The sequence below is a fragment of the Cetorhinus maximus genome, chromosome 10 (genome assembly GCF_964194155.1).
Source record: "Cetorhinus maximus chromosome 10, sCetMax3.hap1.1, whole genome shotgun sequence".
NCBI lineage: Eukaryota > Metazoa > Chordata > Chondrichthyes > Lamniformes > Cetorhinidae > Cetorhinus > Cetorhinus maximus.
In genome coordinates, this window is record NC_135888.1 from 124,595,995 (window position 1) to 124,617,187 (window position 21,193).

General features: G+C 45.5%; 1 protein-coding gene across 1 annotated transcript in view; it reads left to right on the top strand.

Moving 5' to 3' along the window:
- The window catches only part of fat2 (FAT atypical cadherin 2), a 167,489-nt gene extending 146,774 nt beyond the window's left edge, over positions 1-20,715 (top strand). The window contains exons 21-24 of the mRNA XM_078551083.1: positions 1,849-2,299; positions 2,557-2,710; positions 12,883-13,454; positions 18,011-20,715. Of these exons, the coding sequence (XP_078407209.1) occupies positions 1,849-2,299; positions 2,557-2,710; positions 12,883-13,454; positions 18,011-18,522 (1,689 nt within the window). The 3' untranslated portion in view covers positions 18,523-20,715. The remainder of the gene's footprint in view (positions 1-1,848; positions 2,300-2,556; positions 2,711-12,882; positions 13,455-18,010) is intronic.
- Positions 20,716-21,193: the final 478 nt, after the last annotated feature.

Below are 21,193 nucleotides of genomic sequence, written 5' to 3' on the forward strand. Positions count from 1 at the left end.
TCCTCCTGCTGTGGACACGTGTCTGTGCAGTGACCACCAGATTGGGAACCCAAGCCTGCTCTAGATCTAGGTCCCACCGAGGTGTCTGTCTCTGTGCTGGTGGAGGGTGTGGGTAAGCACTGTGCCCAGTCTTCCAGGCTGTTTATTTCCAGCTCTTCAATGGAGAAGGTGTCCTCTTGGCTGGAGGTGAGGACCTGGATGGAGCTGAGGTACTGGCTGGCTGAGGGCATCTGTCACTTGGCAGAGCTCCCTGTGAACCAAAGTAGAGATAATTAGTGCATGGCAGCAGAGTCAAAAGCAGGAGAGAGAGAGCACTCAGTTGCATTGAGAGAGGGATAATGTGGTGCAGGGTCCTCACATGGGTGTTTGCCACTGACCTCACCGTCACCGCAGGCACGGTCCATGTCCTCAGCAGTCAGCGCGATGGCACACTCCTCAAAGTGAGTGAGGGGCCTAATGTTAGTAACTCCACCCCTGTTCTGGGACCTCTCCCTCCTGTTGTGAGCCAGCTTCTCCTGCATGAATACAGATGGAGAGATTGTGAGCCGAACGCATGCCACTGCGTGGAATATTTGTGTGGTGAGCAGAGCCATGGACAGGATGAGGACACAAGCTCGAGAGGATATGGAGATGTGAGGGCGTGTGTGAGAGTTAGTGGTGATTTCCCTTGAGGCATGAAATTCCTGTGAATGTGTGATGTGTTTGGGAGTGTGTGTTGAGAGTGATGAGGTGGTCGACTTATCCTGGCGGAACGGATGAGAGTATTTATCCTCTTCCTGCACTGGATGGCTGACCTCCTCTGTGCTCCGTTGGCGCTGACAGCCTCTGCCACCGCCTCCCAAGCCGGATAGGCGACTCTGGTGGACCTCCTGCCGCCAGAGCGGAGGTAGAGGAATTCACAGCGGCTTTCCACTGTGTCAGGCAAGCGCCCCAGAGAGACGTCGCTACATTTGAGAGCTGCCGTCACCTTTGCTTTCGAGTCATCTGTCGCCTGGGGCAGTCCTGGTATGTAGATATGAAGTAGGCGGTGCTCTGGTGCACTTTAAATATGGCACCCGGAGTGAGGAAGCACTGAGGTCACAACATGGCAGGCAAATATGAGCCCGCCTGTCAGCGGTTCAGCATGTTTTCCCGTGAATGCATCTTTAATGAGGCGAGGTGCGCCGGGCAGGGGACAATACGGTGCGAAAATCTGCCAGTGCAGCCGTCAGGTAAAACATCGCTTTTCATGCCTGCTACCGCACTTAGTTAAAATCTGGGATGATTCCGCCTTGTGTCCACATTTCCTGCATAATGAGGGAAAATGGAAGACCCTACGGAATAACCTAATTTCTCCACTCGCGCCTTTAATGTAGTCAGATATCCCGAGGCAATTCAGAGGAACATTATCAAATGAAATTTGACACTGAGCCACATGAGGAGATACTAGGACAGGTGACTAAAAGCTTGGTCAAAGAGCTGAATTTTAAGCTGCATTTCAAAGGAGGAAAGCTAGGTAGAGAGGCAGAGAGGATAAATTCAGGAAAGTTTTGGATGGGTTCAAGTTTATGGAGGGCAGAAGATGGGAGAGCATTGGAATGAAATAGAAGCACCAATATACTGAAGTAAATGCATGATGATAGAAGGTAAACTAAAAATGGTGAGAAAGGAAATGATAATGGATAGGTGGAGGAACTAATGAGGCTCGGCATTAGGTGATAGAATGGGGATAGGTTGATGAGGCTGCATGGAAAGTACTGCATTAACAAACAAAAAAAGGAATGAATGGAATCCTTCTTTCTAGGAACATAGTTTGCACTGTGGTAGGAACACTTTTTAAAATATCTCTCTTCTGCTTATATTTTACAGATTACCAATGGGAACCTGATGTTCACCTATGCCTGTGATGGAACGAGGAGGGTTTTGTCAGTTAACGACAACCCGGTCAATAATGGGCTGTGGCACTCCGTTCTAGTTGAGGTAACTGAGATATCTGTAAAGCTGGTGCTGGACACGATGCACACAGCCTCTGCTGCACTTTCAGAGGCCTGTCGCAGAAGTGATTTTGTATTTTTCGGTGGTAAAGTTCAAGAGGACAACTTGGGACCCAATAATCACAAACAAGTCATCAAGGAGTTTGAAGGCTGCCTTGGCTCTATCAGATTCCAGAGGGACAACATTAGAAAAGATGAAGAAACAAGCGAACCAGTTGTGGTGGTTGAAACGTCTGTGGGAATCGAAACCTGTTGTCCCCCTGCTGAAATATGTTCAAAAGCACCATGCCAAAATGGGGGGACATGTACTGAAATTCCATCTGGAGGTGAGTAAAGAGCCCATTGGGCTGCAGTAGGGAACTCTTAAGCTCACCTGATAGTTCAGCAAGTTTATCAAGTTTGTCCCGGTTGGATCAGCTGTTGACATTCATTGTCTGGGCTCATCCATGAGGAATGGTTGCTTTGATGATGGGGAAGAATGGGATAAAATTGGCAGAAAAAAGAGGGGAGAGAACTACTATGACACAGATTATTATATGGCTTTAACAGAATATATGAATATTATTTTATTTCTTAAAACCAGGCTATGTTTGCAAATGTCCGAAGAATATTCTTGGTGTGCATTGTGAACTGGTTGATCACCCCTGCCTCTCACAACCCTGTTTATATGGAGGGACCTGCATCCCACAACAGAGTAGCTACACCTGCAACTGCACAAAGGGGAATTCAGGACCAAGGTAATTATTAGATCACACTTGGCTGCATCTGCTTCTTCCACCTCTTTACTAGCATGGAAAATGACAAATAGTGGACCCAAGTTCAAGTTGCGGATCAGCTGTCTTCAACCTGTATTTCTGTTTCTGGTAACATGTTGCCTTATTTGCTTGAAGCATGGCAACAAGTTGCAGAATACTGAGCCCACATTTGTATATCCCTCAGCTGATGATCTTGCTAAATGCCTATCTAACTTCTGCTTAAAACTCCCGGCTCCATTAACTTCAATCATTCCAAACATTCACCATTCTCTTTGTAAAATAGTTATATCTGATCTGCCCATACCTAAAATTCATGCGCCGTATCCTGTAGATTAATATCATTTAGTTCAAAATTCAATATTTACACTCTTTTGGTAGTGTCATCACTTTGCACTGTTTTACATAGAATTTAATCTGCTATTTTCAGACAGGCTTCATAACTATATTAATTCCTCTACACCTGATCAACTAGCTAGAATTACATTGAATCTAAACAAGCCATTTTGGCCCAACAGGTCTATACCAGTGAACCTCCTCCTATTTTACTTAATCTCATTCTATCAACTGATCCTTTCCATCTCTTCCTCCCCCTTATACTTATCTAGCGCCCCCTTAAATGCATCTACTTTATTTGCATCAATCACTCAATGTAACAGTGAGTTTCACATTCTCACCACTTCCTGTGTTGAGAAATTAATCTTAAATTTTCCATTCAACCTGTCAGTGATTACCTTACATTTATGCCTCATTATTCTGATTCATCCTAAAGTGGAGAAGGTTTCTCCACTTCCGTCCTAGTGAACCACTTTATAATTTAAAAAAAACTTCTACCAGTTATTGGCATAGCCTTTACATTTCCAGAGAAACAAGACTGGGCTGGATTTTCAAATGCCAGTGGGGCAAGAACGGGTGCAGGTACACATGGAAAAACATGTTCCTAGAGAGTGCCACTGTATCCCAATGTCTGTGGAACGCCATGCAATTTCCAAAGGGAGAGCGGAGGTGTGGAGCTGGGAACCTCCATACCTCCAGTTAACTATTTGTTGATCTCATTGATGATCTCATTAACAGAGGAGAAGTTTTAAAATTTCAATTTGGAGGCACAGGGAACATGCAGTATCTGGGACACGTTCGGGTGCAGCTACTGTAAATACAGTGGGGTGCCATGAGAGCTAATGGATGCACTGCTCAACATTTTTTAAAAATGGGGAATAATGCTCAGCTGATCAACAAATGTATCATTGCTGGCGCTGAGAAGCTTGTATTTGTGATCGGTAACTGGTGGAACTCTGAAAGGGACATAAGGCTATTGGCATCAGTTGGGCACCAGAGGTGGGTAGAGGAAACTCTGCGGAATGAACAACCGACAGCTGAGGGAGTTGAGATGGGAACAGGCTATTCTGACATTGGACGGAGTACCGAGGAGGAGTTTTAGCAGAGGCATCCTCCTGGTCAGGAGTAGGCCAGAGAAACATAAAGAGGGGATGCAAGGGGAAGAAGATGCTAACCAGGATACACCCAAGAGCTACATGCAAATGAAAAAGCGCCAGTGCCAGAGGAGACTGCCTACCCAGACAGTTGGCCTTGGACCGTTTGTGTTTTGGCTGCATTGACCTGAGGCCTCCCGGCCCTGGTGTCCAGTCATTGGAAGACCAAGCAAGGCTGTCCCAAGGCTTATGGTGATCAGCAGGCTGAGATGGCCGCAAAGGCCTCTCTAATTCAGCAGCGTTATACTTGAGTGGCTTTTAACTTTATGACAGATGACTTTGTAATGCCACTTCTATCAGAGAGAGAAATTATCCAGCAAGCACATACATATGAATAATCCCATTGTCTCCCATATAAATTGTGACTGTGCGTTCCACCACCACCAATTGCCCCACATCACAGAACATAGAACTGCACTAAGCCCAGGAAACCCCCACCACCTGCCCCACTGCCATCCTAACCCACATCTCACTTTTGACATAACTTTAAACAAACATCAATGACACAACAGCCTAAATGACTTCATGATCAATTATAATTTCAACAGGAGAAATAAAGGACCAAACAAATAAAGAAAACCTCACCCAAGGGACCTCTTAAGTATAACTAATGGCGTGGTGCCTTGTACTCACACTCAATTCTATGAGGTGCTCCTCCTAAGGCTGAGGATGAGGTGCAGGCAGCCTACTCTCCTTTCTCTGCTCAGATGAGATGCTGTTGGTTTCCATCCTCATCATGGAGGTGGCTGTGGAGGCTCCTGCAGAGGCTGCTGCTCCTGCGGGGAGCAGGGACAGCCTTTGTCACAGGGCCTGGTGGCATTATTGGTTCCTGAGTTAGAGGAGCCACTGAGGGTAGGGATGATGCTGATGCCCCCTGAGGCTTGGTGCCCTCATCAGCCTCGTTAACCGCCTCAGCCCTTTTCTGGTGCCCTTGCATGCTGAATGAGGACTTTTTTACATGGCACCGTGATAGTGACCTGGAACTCTCTGCCCACAAGGGCGATAAAGACAGAGATAATAGGCAGGATTTTCTGTTTGTCGGGCGGGCATGGTGGGCAGTCCTGGGAGTAGCCGGGAAATGGCCCGCCACCCGCAATTGGCCACCGACCGCGATTTCACGCTGGCTGGCTAATTAACGGCCTGTGAAAGGTGCGCTGAGGATCTCAGCACTGCCGGGGTGGGGGCAGGAGGAGAGCGAGCATTAAAGTCTGCGCATGTGCGGGAGAGCAGGCACTGAAAGCTCCCTGAAGGCACAGTGCTGCCTCAGGGAGCTGAAGAACTGTGGATTCAAAAATAAAGATTTTAAAAATGAGAGAAACATCTCCCCACATTTGACTCAGTCACATGAAGAGGGACATATTAAAAATAACGATTAAAATGTTTTATTTTTTTTTAAACTACTGTTGGTAACCTCATCCCTCCTGTGGATGAGGTTTCCTAAAAAATGCAAAGGCCGCTTGGCCGATTCACCCACCCGCCAACCGAACAGTTGAACGTGCAGTGAAAAATAAGTTTAACTTAATTGGTTAATGGTCTTAATAAGCTCCTTAACTGTCATGATTCCAAAAGGAGATTGGATGGCCACTAGAGCAAAATAAACTTAAAGGACTATGGGGTAGAGTGGAGGAATCACTGACAATCACTCCAAGCGTCTTTCTCCCATCAGTGACACTGAACGCTTTCTGTACATGTCAGCGCACTGTTCCTGCACCCATTCAGTGTGGTGCTGCATATGGTTTTCCAACAGGATGGCCACACTCTCCATGGAGGTAGTCACGTGCTCAATACCCTGAGACCTTACAGAGCTCATGTGCTGCATGGGCTCTTCCATTGTCTGCCCATGGCCTCGCAATGTCTCAGGAATCTCCAAAAGTCAGGAATTCATCTGGATCTAATGCTCCAGATAGATCCTCCTTGTTTGTGACACCCAAGGTTCAGCATCTTCATCCAGCAAAGCATGGCTGTAAATGCCCGCAGCTGACTCTGCCTCACTCTCCTCCTACTCACTGGTAAGGTGCTGCTCACCCAGGTGCTCCACGTTCTAAACTAGATTTAGACCAAACTGAGGTGAGTGCGTCTGCGCTGGCTGAAGGTGCAGAGGTATGAGGAGATGGTGCAGGCTCTGTGGTGTGTCCCAATGCTGAGGAGACCAGCGATGACTGTGGTGGGACACTCAGCTCCCCCCTCCGCTGCAGGCCTTGTGGGAAACACAAGAAAAACTCAGCAGGTTTCTCCAGCACAGCCAACCCAATAAATGACAGTGATAGCAGCCATTGTGCACATTGGGCAGGAGTGACCGCCATACCTTTACCTGAAGATAGAGCTCTCAAATGACCCTGCTGTTCAGAACCTCTAGCCTTGCTATCGCTGATGGCATCCTCATGATGTCCAGCATTATCTCCTCCATCAATGTCAGGTTGATCAAGTCCACCACACCACCAGTAGTTCAAGACATCCCATGACTATTGTCAGATCTGTTTTCCTACAGGATGATGGGACAGACAGTGGTGTATGAGTAGCCTGGCCTCCCTCACCTATTCTCATATGACATTGACATGAGCTGTTGTGCTCCTAAATGATGCCCCCTTCTCAATTGTGCCACATATATGGGGGCTACTGACTTCTCAGTGATTCATCAGGCCACTTGATCTAACAATGTTAAAGAAAACTATGGGCACTCAGTCTGCACAACTTGTGTGCATGCTGGTTTATACAGAGTTAGAGGCCCGTCACCCAGGTGTTGCTTGTCACTCAAGTTTCAAGACCTTATTAGGCCAGTGAATCTTTTATGACATTGGACCTATGTCATTCTGGTCACTTCTGACCTTTGTAGCCATGTCAATCCGGGGCCTATCGATGTCTCTGGGCAGATTTCTTCTGCCAGTTGTTGGGAACTCCTCTCAGTGACCTCCCTCAGTTAACGCCTCCACAGAGGCATTGGCACCACCCATGGATGACTGCCTGTGCCAGTATCGGCCTGTCCAGCACCTTACTGCGCCATCTCATCATGGCTGACATCTGCTCCTTCAAAGGTTCTTTTTAAAAAAAATTCTTTGCTGGGATGTGAGCGTAACTGACAAGGCCTTGCCGATCCCTAATTGTCCTTGAACTGAGGTCATTTCAGAGATCAGCTAAGAGTCACCACATTGCTGTGGGCCTGGAGTCATTATATAGGTCAGACCAGGTAAGGATTCAGATTTCCTTCCATAAAGGGCAAATGTGAATCAGATGTGATTTTACAAAAATCAATGATAGTTTTATGGTCAACATTATGGGTACTAGCTTTATATTCCAGATTTATTATTTGAATTTAAATTCTACTAGCTGCTGTGGTGGGATTTGAATCCCTGTCCCTCGAGCATTAGCCTGGGCCTCTGGATGACTAGTCCAGTGACATTGCCACTATGCCACCTCTGGGGACTGTATTGCAGTGCTCCACCAGACCCATTCAGGCACCAGAACCTCATTTTCAAAATGCCTATCATTTGCTCCACCAAAGTCCGGGTTGAGGCATGAGCCTTGTTGTACCACCTCTGTTGCAGCCTGAGGCCGCTGCATGGGCGTCATCATCACATTCCCAAGGAGCCAACCCTGAAGCCTCTCTGGACCCTGGGAGATGCCAGGGATCTGAGACCCGCGTAAGACGTAGGAGTTGTGGATACTCCGTGGGAATCATGTGCAGACCTGCAGGATGCATTTGTGCTGGTTGCAGACTAGCTGAACATTCAGCGAGTGGAATCCCTTGAGGTTGACATAGTTGACTGCTTGTTGCCATGGAGATCTAAGCACCATGTGAGTGCAGTCGAAGGCACCCTGCACCTGTGGAAAACCAGAAATTGCCGCAAATCCCAGCGCTCTTGCTTCCTGATATGCCTGATCCCAGTTGAAATGCACAAAGTTCTGTGCCTTCACGATGACGGCATCCGGGGCCTCCTGGATACACTTGTACATGGAGGTTTGCGAGATCCTGCACATGTCACCTGTTGATCCCTGGAAGGAGCCACCGGCATAAAAATTGAGCGCCGTGGTCACTTTTATGGCCACTGGCAGTGGATGCCCTCCATGTCCCCATGGTGTCAAATCCGGCAGCAGGTGGCATATGTGACCGACCAGTTCCTTAGACATGTGCAGTCTTCGGCGACACTGGTTCTCAGTCATCTGCAGAGAAGACAAGCTTCATCTGTAGAGCATGGATCTAGCGAGGTGCCTACGAGCGACGGCTCACTGTGGATCTTCACTGCATGTGCAGGAGGCCCTGCTGCACCTTCACCTTGAAGGTGGTGTTCCTGCCATTGGTGAGCCAGGCGCCTCCGTCGCACTCGTCTCCTTCTTCCCTGCTCCCTATAAGCCTTGAGGCACACTGCTAGATCACCAGGCTCCATGATCCTGATCTTCTCCTCACACAGGATGAAAGAGAGAGATGCGTGGGTAAGCATATGTGTCCTAAGAACCTCTCTTGCATAAGTCTCAAGACCCCTTCATGCATGCCGAGAATGCTGACCACCACTTGGTTGGCCAGTGTGTAGTGCGCTTCATGGCTGTCCAAAACCTCACCCACCTACACCCCAGAGTTCTGAAGGAGATAGCTGAAGAGATAGTGGAGGCGTTAGTGGTGATCTTTCATGAATCACCCGAGTCAGGGAGGGTCCCAGAGGACTGGAAAGTCGCTAATGTAACCCCCCTGTTTAAGAAGGGAGTTAGGCAAAAGACGGGAAATTACAGGCTGATTAGCCTGACCTCGGTCGTTGGTAAGATTTTAGAGTCCATTATTAAGGATGAGATTTCAGAATACTTGGAAGTTCATGGTAAAATCGGGCAAAGTCAGCATGGTTTCATCAAGGGGAGGTCATGCCTGACAAATCTGTTAGAATTCTTTGAGGAGGTAATGAGCAGGTTAGACAAAGGAGAGGCAATGGATGTTATCTACTTGGACTTCCAGAAGGCCTTTGACAAGGTGCCGCACAGGAGGCTGCTCAGTAAGATAAGAGCCCATGGTGTTAGAGGCAAGGTACTAGCATGGATAGAAGACTGGCTGTCTGGCAGAAGGCAGAGAGTGGGGAAAGGGGGTCCTTCTCAGGATGGCGGCCGGTGACTAGTGGACTTCCGCAGGGGTCAGTGTTGGGACCACAACTTTTCACTTTATACATTAATAATCTAGATGAAGGAACTGAAGGCATCCTGGCTAAGTTTGCAGATGATACAAAGATAGGTGGAGGGACAGGTAGTATTGAGGAGGCGGGGAGGCTGCAGAAGGATTTGGACAGGTTAGGAGAATGGGCAAAGAAGTGGCAGATGGAATATAACGTGGGGAAGTGTGAGGTCATGCACTTTGGTAGGAAGAATAGAGGCATAGACTATTTTCTAAATGGGGAGAGAATTCAGAAATCTGGAGTGCAAAGGGACTTGGGAGTCCTAGTCCAGGATTCTCTTAAGGTTAACTTGCAGGTTGAGTCGATAGTTAGGAAGGCAAATGCAATGTTGGCATTTATTTCGAGAGGACTAGAATATAAAAGCAGGGATGTGCTGCTGAGGCTTTATAAGGCTCTGGTCAGACCACATTTAGAATATTGTGAGCAATTTTGGGCCCCATATCTCAGGAAGGATGTTCTGGCCCTGGAGAGGGTCCAGAGGATGTTCACGAGAACGATCCCAGGAATGAAAGGCTTAACATATGAGGGACGTTTGAGGACTCTCGGTCTATACTCGATGGAGTTTAGAAGGATGAGGGGGGATGTGATTGAAACTTACAGAATACTGAAAGGCCTGGATAGAGTGGACATGGAGAAGATGTTTCCATTAGTAGGAGAGACTAGGACATGAGGGCACAGCCTCAGAGTAAAGGGAAGACCTTTTAGAACAGAGATGAGGAGAAACTTCTTTAGCCAGAGAGTGGTGAATCTATGGAATTCATTGCCACAGAAGGCTGTGGAGGCCAGGTCACTGAGTGTATTTAAAACCGAGATAGGTTCTTGATTGGTAAGGGGATCAAAGGTTACGGGGAGAAGGTGGGAGAATGGGGTTGAGAAACTTATCTGCCATGATTGAATGGCGGAGCAGACTCGATGGGCTGAATGGCCTAATTTCTGCTCCTATGTCTTGTGGCTCTTATTCCACTGGACTGATTGGCGGCAGGTTTGGCCACTGGACCGCATGCTTTGCTCTCAGCTCAGACATAGGCATTCTCCTAATCTGCAGTGCAAGGCTGCACCTTTAGCTTGAACCACGAGGGATACTGGTCCAAACCTTAATAAAGACATTGCAAGAGGACTGAGCACCTCCACCAGTGACTGCGCCATGGCCACCTCTCGCAAGGGGATTGTACAACTTGCCCAGTCAGCTAATTGCTCTGCTGCCCTCCAAAATGCACATTAATTTGAAGTCCACACCTAAGGGGTGAAAGGTTCTGGAGCATTTGGTGGCATATTCATACTTTTGCATTGCTTGAGTGGGCAGAAATGCTTCGGAGGCCCGACTTCAAGAATGGCAATGGAGCTGCTGCTGAACGGTTTCAGCTGCAGAAGAATGCTCACTTTTGACAAGCTTTTCCAAGTGCATGGCCATTTCCTTCACCGTCCACTCCCCTCACCAACTCCCCCCAACACCCCACATATGCCTGTGTACGCCCTTCAGTCTGTGCTGCCTTGCTCCACCTTCTCTGGCCCCACCCATGCTGGAGCCCTCGCCCTGGCACTGCACTGAAAGCCAGACGGGAAAGTGTGACTTGCCTTTGGGCCAGACTCTTCCTTGATGTCCTGTGGGTGATCCTCGTGAGCACAACGCAAGGTTGTGTGCACTCACCTCCGAATTCCCCTCAAAGTTCAGCTCACCAGATGCATGCCTTTTAAAGGCGGTTGTAAATCACTGTTCTGAAGTCATGCTGACATGGGTGGTAAATTTGACGTGGGGGGGATGATTCCGGCGTGCGGGTACAATAATGAGATGCAAATGCCTGATTCCCGATGTTTGACAGCGGGAAACACGGCCCGCCATTGACACACGGAGCAGACGATTGCAAGATGGTTTCACGAGGGCGTAAAACAGATTTTTGGCCTCCTCGCCATATTGTCCACTTACCCCTGGCATGACGCTCGCCGCCAACAGGAGCGGAAAATTCCGGCCTTTCAGTTTTTCCTGATAGTTGCATCCTTTCAATTCTGGTAAAACTTGAAGTACTTTTTCAATTGAAGATTACAAATTTTAAAAGGAAAAGTAAAAATTAACTTTGCTACCTTTTGTTGAAACTCGTCCGCATGAAAACATCTATAATACATTAAAAATTCAATGTTTGCACACAACCCCTGTCTCCAGTATCTTCCTTCCCATTAAATTCTTATGACTACATTTACAGTGAAATGTTGTACTGGGAATGTTGTAATTACAAGTTGTGGTGCCTTCTCTCTGCTCGCCCACCTGCACTTCAGAGAAGCTTCTATCCTCCAACAAGATCTGTTGCCAAATTGACTTGCATTTGCTATTTAACAATAAATTATAATTGTACAAAAATAAGGACAGAAAGCAGTATTTTAAAATGGAAATTTCATTATGCCTGTTGCCCCTGTCTTCTAACTATTCCCATGCTGAGACTTATACTTGGTCTTCACTTACATTGTGTACAATGTACTTGGAGATCAGTTGGTATAAATAATAAATCCCACATGTACATATAGTTGACCTCATAGACATCCATTACTTTTAATCTCCTTTAGCTTTAATCTCCAATGACACCTGTTACCATCGACGTTTCCAAATCCATGACCTCTGCCAATTAGAAGAACAAGGGCAGGGATGCATGGGAACACCGCCAACTGCAGGTTCCCCTCCAAGCCACACACCATCCTGACATGGAACTATATCGCCGTTCCTTCACTGTCGCTGGGTCAAAATCCTGGAACTCCCTTCCTGACCGCATTGTGGGTGTATCTACACCACATGGACTGCAGCGGCTCTAGAAGGTGGCTCACCACCACCTTCTCAAGGGCAATTAAGGAATGGGCAATAAATGTTGGCCTAACCAACGATGCCCATATCCCGTGAAAGATTTTTAAAAAGTGAGCCTGAAATAAATAGACAAGAGTTAGGAATAATAATTGAATTTTATTTCAGTGCTGATCATACACATATATACTTATATTTTTACATATAATAGTGGAAAAAATTCTCTAAGCTGAAGACACTGCCACTTGATATTCCTTAACTTTAATAGGTACCTTTATAACTCAAGAAAAACAATTGAAACTCTTTTGTATTGCCACCTTGTTACTGTGAAATATGATTTCCTTTGCTGTCTAACACACGTCTTATAAATTAGGATCATTTGGAAATGGCCCCACTCTCAAGTGGCATTGATGCTGGGTTTTAATGTTAATATTTCCATTGAACTGTAGAGATTGTCATGGTCAAGATCATCCTGTTCTGACATGCAACCCAACGGAGGTCACCACATAACAATCAGGAGCACAAACCCTGATCCATTTTCACTTCCCTAACCTAGGGGAAATAGTAAGGGTGCCCTACCTCCATCTTGGCTGAGGTCAGCATGGACTAGGGCTGATTCTTTGCCTGTAAGCTCCAGAGACACTGATTTTAACTATGAACCACTGGTGGAATCCCCACCATCTTGCCCCCCCAGTTCACTCTTTCTAACAACTTTATGCTTTGAATTCTCAGGTGCAAAGAGGATTTCAATGAATGCCTGAAGCATCCTTGCATGAACAACGGGAGCTGTGAGAATTTCCATGGTTTCTTCAACTGCAGCTGCACGTCTGGATACACTGGCAATTTGTGTGAGCTATTCGCGGAGGGGCACTTACTGGGCCCTGCGATAGTCATCAGCCACGATGAAATTATTGCAGTAGTGGGAGCAGTGTTGGTGGCCTGCATTTTAGTTGCATTGTTTGTCATCTTCCGTAAACTCAGGAGCAAAAAGAAGAAGCAATCCCCCCTGAGCGTTCTGGGCAGCAACGAGCTATCAAAGAGTGAAACAACAAAGAACAGTTATTGTGATTTACATTCATCTACGCTCATCCCACTCAACATTCTCAAGGGGTCCGCGTACGACTTGGACAGAGATTCATACCAAGGATCACAGGGACATCCAGACCTCAACACGTTCAACCCAGTGCACAGCAAGTGCAGGCCAACTGTCGTGTGCAGTGTGGCACCAAACCTTCCTGCTCCTCCCTCATCTAATTCGGATAACGAATCCATACCAAAAACGACCTGGGAGTGCGAGTATGAGGGTGAGGGCAATCAATGTTTACTATCTTAGAGCCATAGAGTCATTTATGGCACAGAGAGAGGCCATTCATCCCATAAAGCCCATGCCGGCTCTGTGTGGAGCAACCCAATCAGTCCTATTCCGCTGCTCTATCCCCATAGTCCTTTAAGTTTATTTTGCTCAAGTGATTATCCAATTTCCTTTTGAAATCATTGTCTCTGTTTCCACCACCCTGGTGGGCAGTGAGTTCCAGGTCACTACCTCTTGCTATGTAAAAAATGTCCTTCCTCACACCCACCCTGCAAATCTTACCCAACAACTTACCCAAACCTGTGTCTCCTGGGCCTTGTACCATCAGCTCATGGGAAAAGCTTTTCCTTGTCTACCTTATCTAAACCTGTCGTAATCTTACACACCTCTATCAAATCTCTCCTCGATCTCCTTTTCTCCAAGGGCAACAACTCCAGCTTCTCCAATCTGATTGCGTGTAACATTACGACAGGTTTAGATAAGGCAGACAAGGACAAGCTTTTCCCATGAGCTGATAGTAGAAGGCCCAAGAGACACAGATTTGGGTAAGTTGTTGGGTAAGATTTACAAGGACGATGTGAGGAAGGACATTTTTTAATCTAACCTTTTAAATCCCTCATCCCTAGAACCTTCCAGTATATCTCCTCTGCACCCCCTCAAGGACCCTCACATTCTTCCTAAAGTATGGTGACCCAAATTGGATGTAATACTCAGTTGTGGCCTAACCAGAGCTTTATAAAGTTTCGGCAAGAACTTCCCAGCTTTTGTACTCAATACCTTTATTTATGAAGCTCAAAATTCCATATGCTTTGCTATCGTTGGGATCTTTCTATTAAGTCAAGGTTAAATTAAGTCATAAGCATAATTACTCAAATTTATTTTAGAAATCTTCCCAGAATCTCCTAACAGTTCAGTGAGTTGATCCAGTTTGTAGCTGGTCCATGCTAGTCAGGAAATTTCCAGATTTGGTACCAGCTGAGTGACTTGACTGTTTTTGGTCCTACGCAAATGAAAAACAAATACGCCAATGGCGTATTCCATGAAGCCAGTTCCCCTTTATATTCTGGCCAGGATTTCCCGGCCAAGGAGCGGGGCCCACTCGCCAACACGTAAAATGATGTGGGATGACGTGAGGCGGAACTCCCGACGTCACCCCGCCCTATTTCAATTTTCAGGTAGGCGGGGGCTCAGCAGAATCAGCTGTGCGCCCGCCGACATGCCAGTGGCCAATTGAGGCCATTGACAAAGTATTTAAACTAATTAATGGACCTGCCTGTCCAACCTTAAGGTTGGCGGGCAGGCCGGGAGCCCCGGCGGGCATTAGAAAAAGCATGAAACCTCATCCACAGGTGGGATGAGGTTTCATGTAGGTTTTTAAAAATGTAATTAAAGTGTATTTAAAAGTAATGGACATGTCCCAACTCATGTGACAGTGTCACATGAGGGGACATGTCAGGGAATTATTTTTTTCCTATTTTTCAGATTTTTTAATGGAGAGCTGATCTCCCTGAGGCAGCACTTTGCCTCAGGGAGATGAGTGCGTTCTTTCACGCACATGCACGAAAGAGCGCACTCTCAGCTCAGGGAATCCCCTCCCGCCTGCACAGGGAGTGCATAGCGCTTCCTTGCGGACGTCACGCTGGGCGGGCCTTAATTTGCCCACCCACGTAAAATGGTGGCGGGCCCCCAATCGGGGGCACCGATCGGAGGTGCACCTCCGCACGCCCGCTCCTAAACCTCCCCCCGACAGGGGGGAAAGTTCTGCCCTCTGTTTTCTGTACTGTGCCTTAGAATGACATTCCTGGGAGGCCTCTAAGTCTTGATTTACCTGACAGCCTTGAAGATCAAACCTGCCCTGACCTGCAGCAGCAGCAATTCCTTTAACTGGATTCATTCACAGGCAGTTCCTATGTCATTGGTCTCAGTCAAGGATAGCTATTAGTAAATGATATCTAGTGCCTCTTTTTTGGGACCAGTAACTAACTAGAGGGTTACAGATGAGGTTGGGGGGAGCGGTGTAATTTTCAACCTGAGAGGTAACCCAGCCATGCAGATCACCTGCCCTTTGCAGAACCCACCCATTCTTTGTCCTGAAAAGAGTGGACAATCCAATCCACCAGATTACTGTCTGGGTGACAAAGCTGAGAATGACTTCCTAGAATTCTGCTGGTGTGCACATATTCTATTGTATGATCTAAATTAGGGAGATTTTATTAGGGAAAAAACAAGGGATACGGTTCAGGAGGCCTATGCTGAAACCGTGTTGTGTTTCTTTTCATGTAACCTTTTTCTCTCATGTCTTCAAATATTTTGTGGGTCGCTGCTGAGTAATTGTGAAGTTGTTCATTTTTCCAAATTTTGCGGTTCAACAAAAAAACTATGGGCGGGATTTTTCAGCCCCTCCCGCCAGCGAGGCCTTCTGGTCCCACTGAAGTGAATGGAAGTTTGAATGGCCCACCGCATCCGCCGCAGGGGGTGATGGGCCGAAAATCCTGGCCTATGCGCATGCAAAAAAAATGGGGCCTGCCCATGTGTGAACGCTGGTGTGTTTAAATAGCTTTCCCTTACACCCGCTGTGTGGTATAACACTGCCACAATTTTACCCATGCCAGTCAGCCTCCAGTGGCACACACATTATTCATGTGTGAGCCTTGATAATCAGTGTTAAGTTGGCTATCTGATTGAACAAAAGCCGGATTAAGCATCCAGCCTTCAGCAATAAGTCTAACATTGTTCTTAACCAACAATCACCAGGGATCATGAGAACGTGAGGTCTCCTGGTCACTTTTTCTCACCTTAAGCTAGTGATAATGAGGACAATTCTAGTTCATAAGATGAACAGGGAGCAATTATATCGTCTGGTGTGGGAGTCTGGAACACAGAGGCATAACATCAAAATTAAAGCCAGGCTGTTTAAGGGTGATGCACATTTTCACATAAAGAACAGTGAAAACCTGGAACTCCTTCCCACACAAGGACTGTTAAGGCTGGAGGTCAATTGAAAATTTCAAAGCTGAGATTGATAGATTTTTGTTAGATAAGGGTATTAAGGATTCCAGAACCAAGGTGTGTAGATCGAGTTACGATACAGATCAGCCATGGTCTAATTGAATAGTGGACCAGGCTTGAGGAGCTGAATGGCCTACTCCTGTTCCTATGTTCCAGCCAAGCTGATATCATCTTAAATTTAGACAGACCGGTGACTAACCTGGGGCCTCCTAATCTGAATGTCACAGCTACTTGATAAATTTTTCAAATCATTGGGCACCATCAACAGCCTACATCTTTTTGACAGTTCTTTCGTTGTTGCTCCACTGTTATTACATTCCCTTTAGCTCCACAGGGCTTGGTGTTAGCTTTCTTACAGGCTGGGACCTGTTGGTGAAATGAAGGCTCCTTTGTGGATTGTTTGGATGGGTATTAAAAAAAAAAGCAATGGAAAAATAAATATAAAGAATGAAGCGAATAGTGAATGTAATTAACAAAGGCTACGAAAGGAAGAAAATATAACCAGACTGCTGGGGCAAGTCATAAAAATAAAAAGCAAATTTAAAACGAAAGTGTAAAGAAATCCTAAAAATTGAACAAGCAAAGGAAACTGGAGAAAAGAGTAAAATTTTAACAAGGTGCTTCAGAGAGGAACGGACAGTATGTAATTTGTGGACCTGAAGTTTGTAGCTATTTGCGGACAGAATGGGCCTGTTAACGTTAAGGAGGGTAGTTTGTCGTATGTCGTCCTACAAAAAGCAATACCTTAAGAACATCTCATGTTTTATTGCAACGCTTAAAGCAGATTGTCAACTGCAGATGGCAGTATGGTGCTATCAGTTAACAACGTTCTGTGATTCTATGAGTAAAGGATAGGAATTTGTACGCAAGAAAAAAATGAATGGACTGTGAAGTGATACAGTGGAGAAGAGGAGATGATTAACTTGCAAAAGTGATAATAGCTCAAGATAAAAGGAGGCATGATGAGAGGAATTGGAGAAATAAAAGACATGCCAGACCCACTCAGGAGGAAAAACCTGTTCAACATTTCCAAATCCCAGTAAAACTTAATTAACACTGACACCGGTAATACTGGAGTACCACATTTAAGGTATATAAGACCAGTTCAGACAAATTTTACTGGTACCCTTCATTTCCAAGTCTTACTGGTTTTTCCTTCTCATGCATGAATAGTTAAAGCAGGTTAGATAAATTGGAGAAAGGAATCATGGAAACATGGCGTAGTGGAGCAGGCTGCAGTGGCCTAGGAGTCTGGTGGAAGGAAAAGACAAGCTAACACTGAAGATTCACACCATTCCACCCGTAGTGTACTGTGCTAATGAGGGATCCCCATTCCAACCATCAACCTCAGGTTAAGGCCAGGGGTGGGTTAGTGGAGGGAGGGCGGGGGTGGTTTGGTTCCTGGATCTAGACTGAGTACATAGCTGAAGACAAATGCTACAAGATCTGCCAATGCCTTTTGAAAATGCTTCTTAATTATTTGTACATAGTTTGAATATCTTATTCAAAATTCTTTTAACTTCTTGTTTTAAATTTCAGTGTATCATGGTGATCCCCCAGTTTGGCCCCCCCAGTCTCGGTCTCATTCATCAAGAATACAGGAATATTCACAATATGAAGAACTGGAAGAGAATCTCCCACATCCGATGGGCAACGAACACTTTGACAGATACGATGGCTTCCCATTCCCACTGGACCATTATTCTTCACGGAGCAAGCGGGCACCTCTGGCACCGCAGTACAACGATCAGGTCTTGGAAGACTTTCCTGATGGTGATCCAGTGGCTTTATTGCCGTCTCGTTGCCAGAACGAATACACTGCCATCAGTTACTACCCGGCAGAGCTGCTGAAATCCCAGGTCCCAGGCAATCCCATGCAGCCCGGCTACCAGAAGGTTCACGTTCGCCTCAGTGTCGCCCAGCCGTCCTATGCAGAGTGCGGGCCAGTGCACTCGCAAGCTGTGGTGCCCCGTCTAGTCATGCCCACGTGCTACGAGGACTCTGATCTGATGGAGAGTGACTATGGCAGCTGTGAAGAGGTGATGTTTTAACAAGAAGATTTTTTCATGTCTTTATATCATGCACTATGTCAGGTGAAGACCACTGACAACTACTTGCTGCCTGCTCTTAGACCACTGTAATAACTTCATTGTGGGTACAAGTGGAATGGTCAAATTGAGCACCCTCTGGACAAAAGGGCTGATTAAAAATGCCCCAGGCTGCGGCACTGAGGCAACATTAGGTGGCTATTGATGAACTCGGAAGAAAGGTAAAGACTGGCAAGACATTGGGAAAGCAAACACAATAGCATAATTTTTATGATTGTAATGTCAGTGAAATTGTAAAAAAAATCTTGTCCTTTTATCCATAAAAGTATTGAATTACTGAGACTGTGGACACTATTTTGTACATTGTCTCTTTGCTAGTGGATATTTGCATCAGGTTCAGCTGTTAATGGTTATGCACGTCTGAAAATACCATGCAAACTAATTTGATACTTGTTATATTTCACTGAAAATTCAGTTGAATTCAGCATGCTGTGGGGTGGGAGGGGGTTTATAACATTGCAGCTGTTTATAGATTTATTTGTTATTTTGCATGAGAACTGACACCACCTTCCCTGCCAGAGCCAAGGATCTTTATTCTGCATCTAGCTGTGCTATACTTGGCCAGGGAACGAATCTTGCTGTTGTCTGAAAGGGAAAATATTCCATTCCCCAGCATTCTTTACATTTGTTTAAGCACACAATTCCGAAAAAGAAATGGTAATTATTCAGTGCATGGTAAATACGTAAGCGAGTCCTAGATATTCCTTTAATGACAAGCTTTCAAATTAAAAAGAATAGAAATTTGACAAAGCAAACCCATTTGTGCTCAAAATCTATTTCCAAAAAATGGCCCCTGAGTGTCTCATGCCAATGTAAACATTGTGAAGAACATTTTGTAACATCTGTCAGATTTCTTTATTAAGGAAAGAATTGTAGTCATGTGAATAATTCATTGCAGAGTAGTAGTTTGGGGTAATGCAGATTTATTTCTGCATGCTGGAACTAGTAAGAATTGATGGTAGTGTGAGGCTCTGAATCTGATATCTGTTCAGGGAAAAGTCAGGAGCAGGAGTGTCACAGCGAATGCACCTGCCCACTGGTCCTACTGTACTAAAATCTACTCTGCTATACAAGGGAAATAGTAGTTCATCGTGAAGTACCTAATCAGAATTTTAATAAACATCGGATACTTCACAAGACAGAAACTAAAAAAAACATTTTTCTTTGCCTGGCTGCCATTTTGGCATTGTGCCAGGAGAGGGAGCTGGCTCCTTAGTTATGTGATACTGAGCCATTCTCGCATGCTTAAGCACTGGATCAATACCTTTATGCTCCGTGGAGGACTATAGGCCAAGGACTCACCTCTTTGGTGAGCTCCTTCTTCTGCCTTTTAATATCAGCACAAAGAGTGAGGTCTCATTATCTAAACCCTGGAAGAAATACTAATGAGAATTTCATGATACATTTCAAATTCAAATCCTGTCTAGAATCCAGATTGAACAGAAATGCTCATTTAATATTGTGTGGGGTTTCCTGTGACTATTGCTAACATCTTCAATTTTATTACACACTGAAGCAAGACTTGTTTATGTTATACTTCCACAATCGAACAGTGAGTAACAGTGAAGTACTAGTGGTACAGTCGTTGAGCCATTTACTGTCATTGTCCCACGGTCTGGTCAAACCACTGGGCCAACATGGGGTTATATGGAATTGAGGATAAAGTGGTCTTCATTTGAAGTTGCTGCGACTTTCTGGTCCCAGAGCAACATGCTATTGGGCTTAAAGGCCACATTAAGCAAATTAGTGACTGTGCCTTTTAGGGAAGTGAGAATTCAGATGAATTCTGTGTTAGTGAGGGTTCGACATCAAGAAGAGCCTTATTTAGAGTCATGCTGTGTAACAATTAACTTTGCAGAATGTGGCAGAATGCTGAACTGCATGAACGCTGCAATGATATAATGACACTGTAAAGTGATTTTGACAGTGGAGACGGAAGTTGTAGTATATCCATATTCCTCCCTTTTATAGTTGTGCACACCTGTTCTACTGTTTCCCATTTTAGTAAAATGTGACTGTATTTTATTTGTGTGGTCAGTGTTTAATATATTGTTCCACTGTATGAATTTGTACAGAAAGTGTTTCTCTTTTAATTTTGTATTATATTCAATAAAATGTGGTTTTATTTTGATTACAGATCCTCAATATCTTGTGTTTATTCCGTTTATTTTTCTTTAAACAGGTTGGGTTAAAATAATGAACAACCGCAAAGCAGTGACCTTTTCCTCTTCACAGACACTGAAGGACAGTAAGGAGACAGGGGTGGTCCTCGGATAAATAAGATGATGGTCAGCAGGATGCGAGAAAGGAAGGGTTGTGGCGATGTTGAAGAGCGTAGAGGATGTGGGGTGAAAAAGCAAAGGAAGAGAGTAGAGAAGAGAATATGAAACATTAGGAAACAGATCATTGACAAGATAGGAGAGGTGAAAGGTCAGGAAAGGAGGGGTGGGAGGAGGAAAGGGCAAGGCAGTAAATTTGCAGGGCATTGGGATGATAAAAGAAAGGGCAATGAGAGGAATCACAGAATCATACAGCACAGAGGGAGGCCATTTGGTCCATTATGCCTATACCATCTCTTTCTAATTAGTCCTACTCCCCAGTTTTGTCCCCATAG